This window comes from Aulostomus chinensis, chromosome 2 (genome assembly GCF_037954235.1).
Source record: "Aulostomus chinensis isolate RoL2024-O1b breed Wild chromosome 2, RoL_Achi_v1.0, whole genome shotgun sequence".
In the NCBI taxonomy this organism is placed as follows: domain Eukaryota; kingdom Metazoa; phylum Chordata; class Actinopteri; order Syngnathiformes; family Aulostomidae; genus Aulostomus; species Aulostomus chinensis.
This window is the reverse complement of record NC_141321.1, coordinates 23,238,818-23,249,932: the sequence shown is the minus strand read 5'-3', so window position 1 is coordinate 23,249,932 and position 11,115 is coordinate 23,238,818. Positions and strand designations below refer to the sequence as shown.

The following is an 11,115-nucleotide window of genomic DNA, read 5'->3' as shown; positions in this document are numbered from 1 at the left end:
AGGCTGCTTCCTCTCTTGCACCATCCATCAACACTGCTGTCAGGCAACAGTCTAATGAAATCTCCCATGTGAATAACGGAACAACCGAGAACACCATGAGTCTTTCACTAACTTGTCTGATTATTTAGTTTTTATTGAATACATTCAAGGATATGAAAAGACTTCCTGAATAACCGACTCATCACATTGTCGTCTTACATCACACACACACAGCGTGACGTTAGAGCATTATTGCCTTACATCACCTGCATCTGCAGAGACACCAGAAATGAGGTCCGATGAAATGTGAACTGACTGTCCCTGCCCAGCCTGACCCTGAAAGCTTTAAGACGTGCACCACGGGTAGAGATGGTCCAGTTTGAAACACTCATCTGAAACGCAGCACTAAACTGTCAGTCAGATAGGTGATACCATAACCCCTTAACCCCTGACCCTTGACCTCTGAGACCAAAAGTAAACTAAGACAACTGAATTCTTGCAGCAGAAAAGTTTGAGTTAGAAACTGTTAAAAGCTGATATTCATATTCAAGAATTATTCCTGGAAGATATTCTGCTGATAGCTTTATCTTCATGTCGAACAGAAAACATTGTGTGCTTTTCTCACTATCCAAAAGCAAGTCAACTAGCATGTCAAACAGTTGTACCACTGAAAACACTGAAGTCCAAAATTGTAAATAAGTAAAATGTATCATATTTCAAGTGCAAATATCAGAAACTGCTGTACAGTGAAGGATAAAAGCAAGACAGAGTACTTCCAGTTTAGCTATGTACAGTACCAAGCTCAACTGCCTTCAGCTAAGCGATCGGAGGCCTTCAGTCACATTCTGGCCTTGTCAGCCTGTCACCTCAGTAGCCGTCTTCTGCCTCTCTCAGTGGGGCCAACATGAATTTGCATGCCAAATGACACTGGAGCCGTTCTGTTTGTAACCATAAACCTCTGCAGTTCTCAGCCATAACTGTACAAACCTCTTAAATTCTAGCTGGGTGCTAACTTGCGGCAAGTTTAATACAATCAAATATTGGCTTGTTCATTTGAGATTAAATGTTTGTTGGTGCACATATTATGTATATGGTCAAGTTATGAGAAGTCAACACATTATTAAAATCCCAATACAACAACAATATTTCAGTTGAAGCAAAAACCCATAGAGTCACAACCAAATTTTACAAAGCAATCAGTTTTATCTAACTGAAGTTTAATTACGAAAAACACACACTCAGATGTACAGTCTTTGTGTCTTGTCTCAGACATGGCAGTTATCCTAACAAGACTGGTCAGCACATTTCATTTATTACAGTTAAACCCCCACATATAATTGATATCAGCTCTACTGAAGACTATGGTTATACCCTAATTACCTTTCTATTCATTCATCCCTCTGACTGCACCTGCTATACTTGGGTTTAGAGGAAAAGCACATGGAAAATATAAATATAGAGGATTCTAGCGACAGAAAAGTTTATATACTCTTAATAAAGATTTTCTCACCCCTTGAGATTTCCTTTGCTGCGACTTCGGATGTCAGCCTGAATCCGCAGGGAGTCAGCCTAAACCGAGTACCAGGCCAACAAAACCACCACCCGTCTCAAAGCAGCCCCCAACCTGCCTCTCCCTGAGAGGAGCCTTATAAGGAGAGAGAGCTGCCTATATATAACCAGTATCCTTCAAGACTCAGGGCTGCTCAGGGAAACTCCTTGATTCAAAGGTGGATTTTTGGTGGAAGCCATGTTTACTCAACCGCTGATGTTCAATAACTATTGAATCTACAGCAGCTGCTCACACCAAAGCTGAGAATCTGATCATTATGATGTGTATGAGTAGGGTGGGTTTATTTTTTTGAATGGCATGTAGGTGTATTTGTTGATGTATACGATATTTTCAAAAGCGATTCAGAGTTTGACATTTGCAAGATTCAGCATATCTGCAGTAAAAAGCTGCTTGGCGGATACATTTAAATTGCTCCAGCTGTATTTTACAAGCAATCCTTTTCCTTTTCCACCTGCACTCAGAAACATCTTGAAGCACTGTGTTGTAAGCTGAACTTTGGCCAAAGCCTATTTATAAAAGTAGCTACAGTTACAGCAAATACTATTCCTGACACAGTGTGAAAACACATTTCACATCTGAGACTCCATGAGACAGGACAATATGGAGTTACTCAGGGGAAAAGGAAAGAGAGGGAAGGATGATGGAGGTGATGCTTGCACTTGGTCATGTTGATTTTCTATTAATTAACACCCCCTGAGGCAGCTTCAACTTACAGACAGACAGATAACTAATGATGACAGATCCAACTGAAACTGGCTCGTATGTTACGGTACAGACAGCTTGGTTGTATCGGTATCAGTGAGTGAGTAGGTGTGTGTGTCTGGGTCACGAGGAAACATTCCAAAGTCATTTGATTGCCATAAAGGTGAAAAAGTACTATTTATTTACAGGTGTCATCCTGTGTGTGTGTGTGTGTGTGTGTGTGTGTGTGTGTGTGTGTGTGTGTGTGTGTGTGTGTGTGTGTCTGTCAGTCTGTCTGTCTGTTTGTGGTCAAAAAGAGCCCTCTGCTGGTCAAGTGGTAGTTCCCAGTATTCTGTAACCAAAGCCCAGTGTTAATTTTAGTACATGAGTCTGGGAGACACATTTACCCGGATGAAATAATTAAATCCAAAATTATACATTATTGTTGAATATGTAATAGGCTATTTGTTGTGTGGTCAATTTGTGCTTTTTCCAAATAACTCTTTGATAATTCCAGGCAAGCCTTTTGGCACCGCTGTCCCTGCAGGCATAGCAAAATGAATTATTCTCACATTTTCTCCTCTCAAAAAGCTTAATTTTTCTCATTAGATTATAATGAGTCGTTGATTCAAAAGGAACCCCAGGGCAAGTAATACGTTTAATAAATGAATCCTACCCAATTCACATGGAGTTGTGAAAGTCTGTGCAGACAAAAACATGAATGGGCATGAAATACATTTACCAGTTTAAAGAGGGATTAAATTACACAATTTTCAACTTTTAAAAAGTACAGTAAATCAAAGCTTAATCTGTGCATATAATAGAAGGAATAGTGAATGGCAACAGGTTTATTTAAAATTGAATTATTTATGAACCCTTTCCATTGATGATAGTATGAGTTCATTTAGCATTGTAGAACTCTAGCGTGCTGCTAAATATAACAAGCAAATATACAAACTAATGAAGTGTGAGGTTGCACAAAAAGTGTGAAGAATTAAGCCACGTCATTTCCAGATAGTCATGAACTTATACTGGCGAAAAAGAAAAAAACCCCAAAAACAAAACGTTAATCTTTCTCATGTTTTGTTTGTTAGTAAGAGAGTTTAGAGTCAAATGTTCATTATTTTTCATTATAAACTTAAGTTCCCGGTGTAAGAAAATTCATAAAAATATAAACGTTTCAAAACAAGAAGTACCAGTCTGACAGTAACAAAAAAATCCACTGTGTCAAAAAAATTAAATAAACACTTTTTTCAAAGAAAACGTAAAAAAAAACAAAATAGTAATAAAATCCCTCAAAATCAGTATGAATGGCATACAACTGGTCAGTTGATTAAGACACTCACACTTGACGCATGCCCTTCGCGACGCTCCCGATTGGCTAAACACGGTGACGTAGTGCGGAACTGCCTCGCCGCTGAACGTAAACAACTTTGGTACTCTGCTGATTCAGTTTGCAGTGGTAGATTAACATGATTTAACTGAAGGAGAAACGCCAAGGAGCTCGAGCAAACACAACGAATCATCCGGAATTAGGTGGTTATTTTCAACTAAACTATGTTAAAGTTTTTTGTGAGTTAGGGTTTTTTCCTGTGTGTCGTGGTTTGTCTACAGTGTGTTGTTGTTGTTGTTGGGTCCGGCGGATTTGAGTTGGCGATTTAATTTTCTTGTTTTACAGACCAAATACTCTAAATAAGCTTTGTAGCCTGTCGTTTTGCTCAATTTAATTACGAACTATTGATTCTATTCGGATAAGTAATATGATACAATTGTAATTGTTTGTTCCTGACCACAAACGTTGCCCGTCGGTATCAAGCTTATTCGTGTCCTGTATTTGTTAATGATTCTGTGAACTCGGTCGTGATAGTTTTGTCCTGGTGTGGGAACATTTTCTTGCTAACCGCCAAACTTTTTTTTTATTGTGTAATTATTCAGCAGCTAAAGAGCTTTACGTTGTGAGAGAACCCTGCAAGTGGTTGCGGTCACGTTGCAAAGAGGATGTGTTCACCATCGATTTGAAGTTGCAATTTTTTGCCTGTCTTTCGACACTAAACTTACACAGTTGGAGATAATAACGTCCTCTACCACAACAGCTCCATTGGAAATAAAAGCCATACTCAGTGTTCAAAATGAATGGCGCTGTTGTCTTTTCTAGTACTACCCCCTACACCTCATTACACGTCATTATTTGCTTCAAAATAGGACAGGATGCTGTTTGGACAGGCTGCACACTTAATCAGAAGAGCAGTATGACCTTCCTGCTGTTTTCAAATTGCAGGAAAGTGCAGTGTTCTAAAGTGTAATTGTGTGAGGTAATAACATTTTAAATTAAATACTGTGGAAAGTGTGGTACATTTCCTGTCTCCACATCACATTTTAGACTCAAAGGAAAGATCCTTTGTTTAATACAAATCTGCACAAAAATCACCAATCCAGAATAATTATTTTGATGTTGTCTTTAATGAAAGTGAGAATAATGGTGTAATGTTAACAATCTTGCTAGTATTGCAAATGATATGAATATTACAATAGCTGTCAAAATAATTGCAAATAATCAGTATGCATTATTATAGAAAATTATGTTGATTGAACATAACCAAATTTGTCCCCTAACCCATTTTTTTCCATCCTCCCTCAGTGTTGCAGGATTATTTACCCTGCTGCTCTTGATACGAACAGATTTTTTTTTGTGGAAACTTTCCTTGTTTTTCCTCAGACATGAGCCTCAGCTGTCCTCTGCTGCTCTGCCTGGCAGCAGCTCTGTCTTCTGCCTTCGTTATCTCGTCTTCGTAAGTAAAGAGGAGCCTTACCTAAAAGTGAATTTAATGGTAGAGGGTTCATAAATGCTGCAGCCCTCTGCATCGCTAACAAGGCTGTGTGTGTTTATATTTCAGGAACATGTGGACCAAACTGATCTTGACCCACCACTGGCCCAGCACATTCTGTAGTGTGAGTTTCTTTCCTTTTCACACATTAATTTACCTGTCGTACATTCAAGTTAAATTATTTACAAGTAATTCATGAGATTAACGAGAGCCTAATTTCATGTAAACTGTAGGTTAGATTGATAAGGGTTTAACTGTCATATATTTTGATATGTTGACTGCTTTGAGTGTGTATTTATTGATTATTTATTTTGTTTTAAAAAATGAACAAACATATAACCTTTTATTACATGTTTCAAGTTATATCCTATTCCAAGGCTGTTCCATTAGTCCAGAAAATTACGGACTGAAGATTTAATCTTAGAGGTCATGTGATTTGAGTCACAAGACTGTGTGTCTTGTGTTTTATCCACCCCACACACACATCCCTTATTTCGCGGCTTTGACTGCACTTTTCGTATCTCGTTTGCTGTGCTGAGAGAAACACTAATGGTTCAAAACTTTGTACTCCTATTTTGTGTCTTGTTGGTTTTATTTCACCCCATGTGGCATTTTTAGAAGTTCTAAAATGGGGCAGGTTCCATTTAGCTGCTTATTGAGTGTATAACTGAATCAGAGATTGTCTAGACTACAAGGCTTTTTTCCATCCTCCCTCAGTGTTGCAGGATTATTTACCCTGGCTTTTCCTCAGTTAGAAAAAGAAGAAGTTGGTAATTTTTGTGGTAGATATATATATATATATATATATATATATATATATATATATATATATATATATATATATATATATATATATATATATGTCTACCACAAAAATTACCAACTTCTTCTTTTATATATATATATATATATGTGTGTATATATATATATATGTGTGTATATATATGTGTATATATATATATATATATGTCTACCACAAAAATTACCAACTTCTTCTTTTATATATATATGTATATGTATATATATGTATATATATATGTGTGTATATGTATATATATGTATATATATTTATACTGTAAAATACGTAGGATTTACAATATTACTGGTTAATAATAATAACTGGCTTTGATTATGTATTAAAGGATTCTTCTGAATACAAACACAAAATATTTCTTTTACAATAAGTCTATAAATGCTTTTATTTAACATAAGAACTCAGGATGTGTGTTTTTTGTCTCCTCTTCTCAATATGAGACTATCAACTAAATGTATTGTGTCTTTCGTGTGTCATGACGATTGTTGCTAACACATTACAGGTTGAGTTTTTGTGTTCTCATTGATTCTGATTTTTATCGATTACAGATGGAGCATTGTCATCCTAACATCAGCTACTGGACGCTTCATGGACTCTGGTATTTGTGTGGATGTGTTTTTAACAGACACATACGAGTGTGTAACTGCAGGGATACTTTCATACATACAAACCTTACACTTATTTGTATTGAAAAGTGAATCACTTAAATGAAATCTTTCAATGCTTGAGTGAAGGTCTGTAAATGAAATATCTGATAATCTGAGTACGTTATCGTTCACAGGCCAGACAAAGGGATGGAATGCAACTCATCTTGGCATTTCAACTCTTCTGAAATAGAGGTATAATATCATTCTGACTATTTCTTTATAAATGGCTGTGAAGCTCATCGCAACTGCCGAAAAGACACAACAAATATTTGTTTCTGTTTGATTTTTTAGGACCTGCTCCCAGACATGGAGAAGAGTTGGCCTGACTTACTGAAACCTACATCATCTGATTTCTGGTCAGTCACTGCTTCCGTTTTCCTTTTTGCTGGGGGGTAGTTGGCTGCTGGCTCCTCTATACAAGCAATGTCTCCTGTTGTCTTGACTTATTGTCATGTCACAAATATTTGGTTATTATTGTTGTGGTTTAAGGTTGATGAGGTTTGTATTGAACTTCGTTGTTGTCGTTCTCGGCTTATCTGGTTGGTCCGGGTCGCGGGGGCATCAGCCTCAGGAAGGAAGCCTTGTCCTCTCCCCAGCCACCCGAGGCGTTCCCAGGCCAGCCGAGAGATAATCTCTCCTGCGTGTCCTGGGTCAGCCTCGAGGCCTCCTCCTTGTTGGGCATGCCTGGAACACCTCCCGAGGGAGGTGTCTAGGAGGCATCCTCACCAGATGCCTGAACCACCTCAACTTACTCCTCTTGACATGGAGGAGCAACAGCTCTACTCTGAGCACCTCCCAAATGACTGAGCTTCTCACCCTGTCTCTGAGGGAGAGCCCAGCCACCCTGTGGAGGAAACTCGCTTCAGCCGCTTTTATTCGCGATCCTGTTCTTTCTGTCATTACCCAAAGCTCATGACCATAGGTGAGGTTTGAAACGCAGCTTGACAAGTAAATCGAGAGCTGACAAGTAAATCGAGAGCCTCGCCTTTTGGCTAAACTTCTTCTTCACCACAGCTGACTGGTTTAGCACCCGCATCACTGCGGATGCCGCCCCAGTTCGCCTGTCAATTTCCCGCTCCATCCTACCCTCACTCATGAACAAGACCCCAAGATACTTAAACTCCTCCACCTGAGGCAGGAACTCCCCCCGACCCGAAGTGGGCAAACCACCTTTTTCTGGCTGAGGACCATGGCCTCAGACTTGGAGGTGCTGATTCTCATCCCAGCCGCTTCACATTTGGCTGCAAACTGTCCCAGCAAGAGCTGGAGGTCGTGACCTGATGGAGCTAAGAGGACCACGTCATCCGCAAAAAGCAGAGACGACATCCTCCCGCCACCAAACTCGACCCCCTCCACCTCCCAACTGCACCTAGAAATTCTATCCATAAAGGTGATGAACAGAACCGGTGACAAAGGGCAGCCTTGGCGGAGTCCGACCCTCACCGGGAACAAGTCCGACTTACTGCCGGCAACGCGGACCAGACTCTCACTCCTCCGGGAGCAAGACTGAATGGCCCTTTGTAAGGGGCCATCCACCCCATACTCCCAAAGTACCCCCCACAGGGTGCCCCTGTGGCCTTCTCCAGATCCACAAAACACATGTGGACTGGTTGGGCAAACTCCCATGCCCCCTCCAGCACAGTATTAAACTTGCTAAACATTTCAAATATTGAGGTATTTAAATATAATTTAACCTTGACTTTTAACCTTGACCCAGGATCTAGTTTTTCACTGATGTGTATCAGCTGCCTTCCCCTTTTTTTTACCAGTCCCTCCAAGATCTTGAATCAATGAAGTGTGTTTTTTGCATTATTGCATTATAATTGTGAAATACTTGGCACCTTCTTTGTCTCTTTCAACAGGAAGTATGAGTGGCACAAACATGGCACCTGTGCAGCCAAATCACCTTCTCTAAATAGTCAACATAAATACTTCAGTAAGGCGCTGGAACTGTACCACAACGTGGACTTGGATAGGTACATAACTCCCACACACATTCACCAACCCTCTACTTTTCTACCCACTATAACCTCCTCCCTCCTCCAGGGGCCATTTCACTGGTGGCGTCCATCGCTTTCTCACTCAAGCAATTATTTTTTAAATTAATTTAGAATAAAAGCATCAATACCTCAAATAACAACCCTTGATTCTGTTATTTTAGTATTCTGAAGAAGTTCGACATCGTCCCATCATCACAAAAATTCTACAAAGTAAGTCTATTTGTATTTATATAATATATTTAAATGTGCACGATTTATTGTGATACAATATTGACACTAGTGGCTGGAATATTGACACAGTACCTTTAAAAAAAAATGCTATATTGATATAATTATTTAATTCCAGGATCCTAATTATTGCAAACAACTGCCACCATAAGCTTATGTCATAGGCTGCAAAAATATGATGCACTATAACTTTTATATGCTTTGAAATTTTGTTTTGGTCTAAGGATTAATGTCTGTTGAGAAAACAAAACAATGATTATATTTGTTACTTTTAAATGTCTCACAATGATTTGTTATGCTTGTGTTGCTCTGAATCTAAATGCTACAATAGGACTGACATTGAGCGTAAGCTGAAGAAGAGCTTAAAGGTGCAATTTATAGAGGATCTGAACCTGAGAGCACTTCAAATTTTACACTAACCCAATAGGGGGCACCGTATTGTGGTGTCAATTGTTCCACCACTCAACTTTGCTCCCAGGCTCTTGATGCTGATTGAAGAGGTTGTTGATACAGTTGACCCTTGAAGGTCCATGGTGAGAGTCGGTTACCGTAAATGCAAAAGTATAGGCACAGTAGGCCTAGGCCCATTGTCCAGCTACAGTTGCCTTTCGCCAGATGAGGAGCTCTGACAGAGAACAGCCTCGCGCTTTGGCTCACTCACGGTTGCCTCTCAAGTAACAACAAAGTGGTATTATGAGAAAAGATGGGCCGGCATAAGCTTGTTCAGGCTAAAGTTATCCACATACAAATGGCACCCCTTGATTATATTTATCAAGACAAGCACATTTATTGATCTTTCCACTTGAATAAGTTAATTATAACTGATGAAAGTGCCTTGTTGTAAGGTAAAAATGATGGCCTTTTCTCTGCTCGGTGTGTAGTTTGTGGAAATTGAAGGAGTCCTAGAGAACTTCTATGGTATCAAGCCGAAGATCCAATGTTTCCATCCATCACAGGTACAGAAGTCTAATTTCTCTTTTCTCTGATTCACATGTTATCTCACACTTTGATGTTAAACTGTTTATTTTTTGTGATTTGCCAGAATGCTGATGTTCAAATTTTGGGTCAGATTGAGATCTGCTTCACCCCGGACTTCACCCGCCTGGATTGTGAAAAACAGATTGCACAGGACTGGGACCATTCCATGAGTGTCAACAAGGCATCTGGATTCAGTGTCTGTAAGCCTGACATACCAGTTTACTACCCACCTCTCCCTTGAAACACACACTGAAATCCATCAGCACACTACAGTCTTACTTTTACAAATTGACACACAAACACACCCAAAAAATATTTTACACAAATATATTCTTTATGTACCAGTCAGCTGTACTGTAAATTCATCTGGCACACACAGACTATGGCTTTGTTTACCACGGAGTTTACAGAAAAGTTTCCCTTTAAGTGTCTTTTTGTTTTTCTGCACTACTGTCTTCATGGAGGTACCTCCTTTGCTGACCTTTTCTAAAAATAGGTTTGTCCTTTTCAAAACTGGTGTCAATGAGGTTGCTTCAGGTCAGAGCAGCTGTTTGTACAGCTTCTTTGGAACAAAGGCGATATTAAAATCATAAAAACAACACCAACAAACAAAAAGAATATGTCAGTCAGCTATCGGCCACATTATTTTAATCATCAGTTTCAAGATCAGTCCTACAATTCACAATCTGCACGTCCCCAATTATTAAATCAACATATGATCTGTGATTATTTCTCAAACAATAGATGTAAAAAAGAACCGGGCCTTGTTTTTCCTGGTCATTTATTCCAGTGCTGCTGTGCTGAATTTGAACCACTATATGTCTTTGCTACATCATGATATTGAGATGGTGCTGAGTGTTTACCAAGTAAATATGCCATAATTCAGTGTATTAGAGTGGGTTATGACCATGATGAGGTCTATCAGTCCTAACAGATTTCATAGACTAGATAGTAAATCTGGTTTACAATACACTCCAAACACATGATGTAAGATGTCAGACGAGTCAGCTGACGCAGAATAATATTCTAGCTTCTCGAGGATGAAGTGACGGTCTGCTCCGTATAATCCCAGCACAAACATCATGTTCACTGATATGATGAAGCATGTGTAGTTGAAGCTGTTAGGCTCGTGTGTGTGTGTGTGTGTGTGTGCGTGTGTGTGTGTAAATCAGTGTTATTGATCACTGTCATTATAAGTACAACACCCGTTGATGAGTGCTGTAATGTCAAATCGATGATTTTTGCAATTTTTGAATATCAATAAAAAAATTTTAAAAAATCGATTCCACTCAGTGTTCCCTCTTGTTGTCAGTGAATTGTGTAACTTGCAATGATGGGGATGTGTTGGGGAGGAAGGGTAAGTCGAGGAGCTACCACGTGTTTCTGGGTAACC

The 11,115-nt window shown here is 39.3% G+C and overlaps 1 protein-coding gene across 2 annotated transcripts; it reads left to right on the top strand.

Moving 5' to 3' along the window:
- The first annotated feature begins 3,628 nt into the window (after positions 1 to 3,628).
- rnaset2 (ribonuclease T2) lies at positions 3,629 to 10,953 on the top strand. 2 transcript variants are annotated; one of them, XM_086194958.1, is made up of 10 exons: positions 3,629 to 3,766; positions 4,947 to 5,019; positions 5,125 to 5,179; positions 6,418 to 6,467; positions 6,651 to 6,708; positions 6,808 to 6,872; positions 8,379 to 8,492; positions 8,678 to 8,726; positions 9,626 to 9,700; positions 9,787 to 10,953. In XM_086194958.1, the coding sequence occupies exons 2-10, from the start codon at positions 4,949 to 4,951 to the stop codon at positions 9,961 to 9,963; spliced, it is 714 nt and encodes a 237-aa protein (XP_086051084.1). In that variant the 5' UTR covers positions 3,629 to 3,766; positions 4,947 to 4,948; the 3' UTR covers positions 9,964 to 10,953. The 2 variants fall into 2 exon arrangements, with proteins under 2 accessions (XP_086051084.1, XP_086051093.1); XM_086194967.1 differs by having other exon boundaries at positions 3,635 to 3,766; positions 4,869 to 5,019.
- The last annotated feature ends 162 nt before the right edge of the window (positions 10,954 to 11,115 follow it).

Coding starts and splice junctions, on each gene's coding strand:
- rnaset2 (XM_086194958.1), top strand. CDS start 4,949: ATGAGCCTCAGCTGTCCTCTGCTGCTCTGCCTGGCAGCAGCTCTGTCT. Junction 8,493..8,677: donor CACAACGTGGACTTGGATAG/GTACATAACTCC, acceptor CTGTTATTTTAG/TATTCTGAAGAAGTTCGACA. Junction 8,727..9,625: donor CATCACAAAAATTCTACAAA/GTAAGTCTATTT, acceptor CTCGGTGTGTAG/TTTGTGGAAATTGAAGGAGT.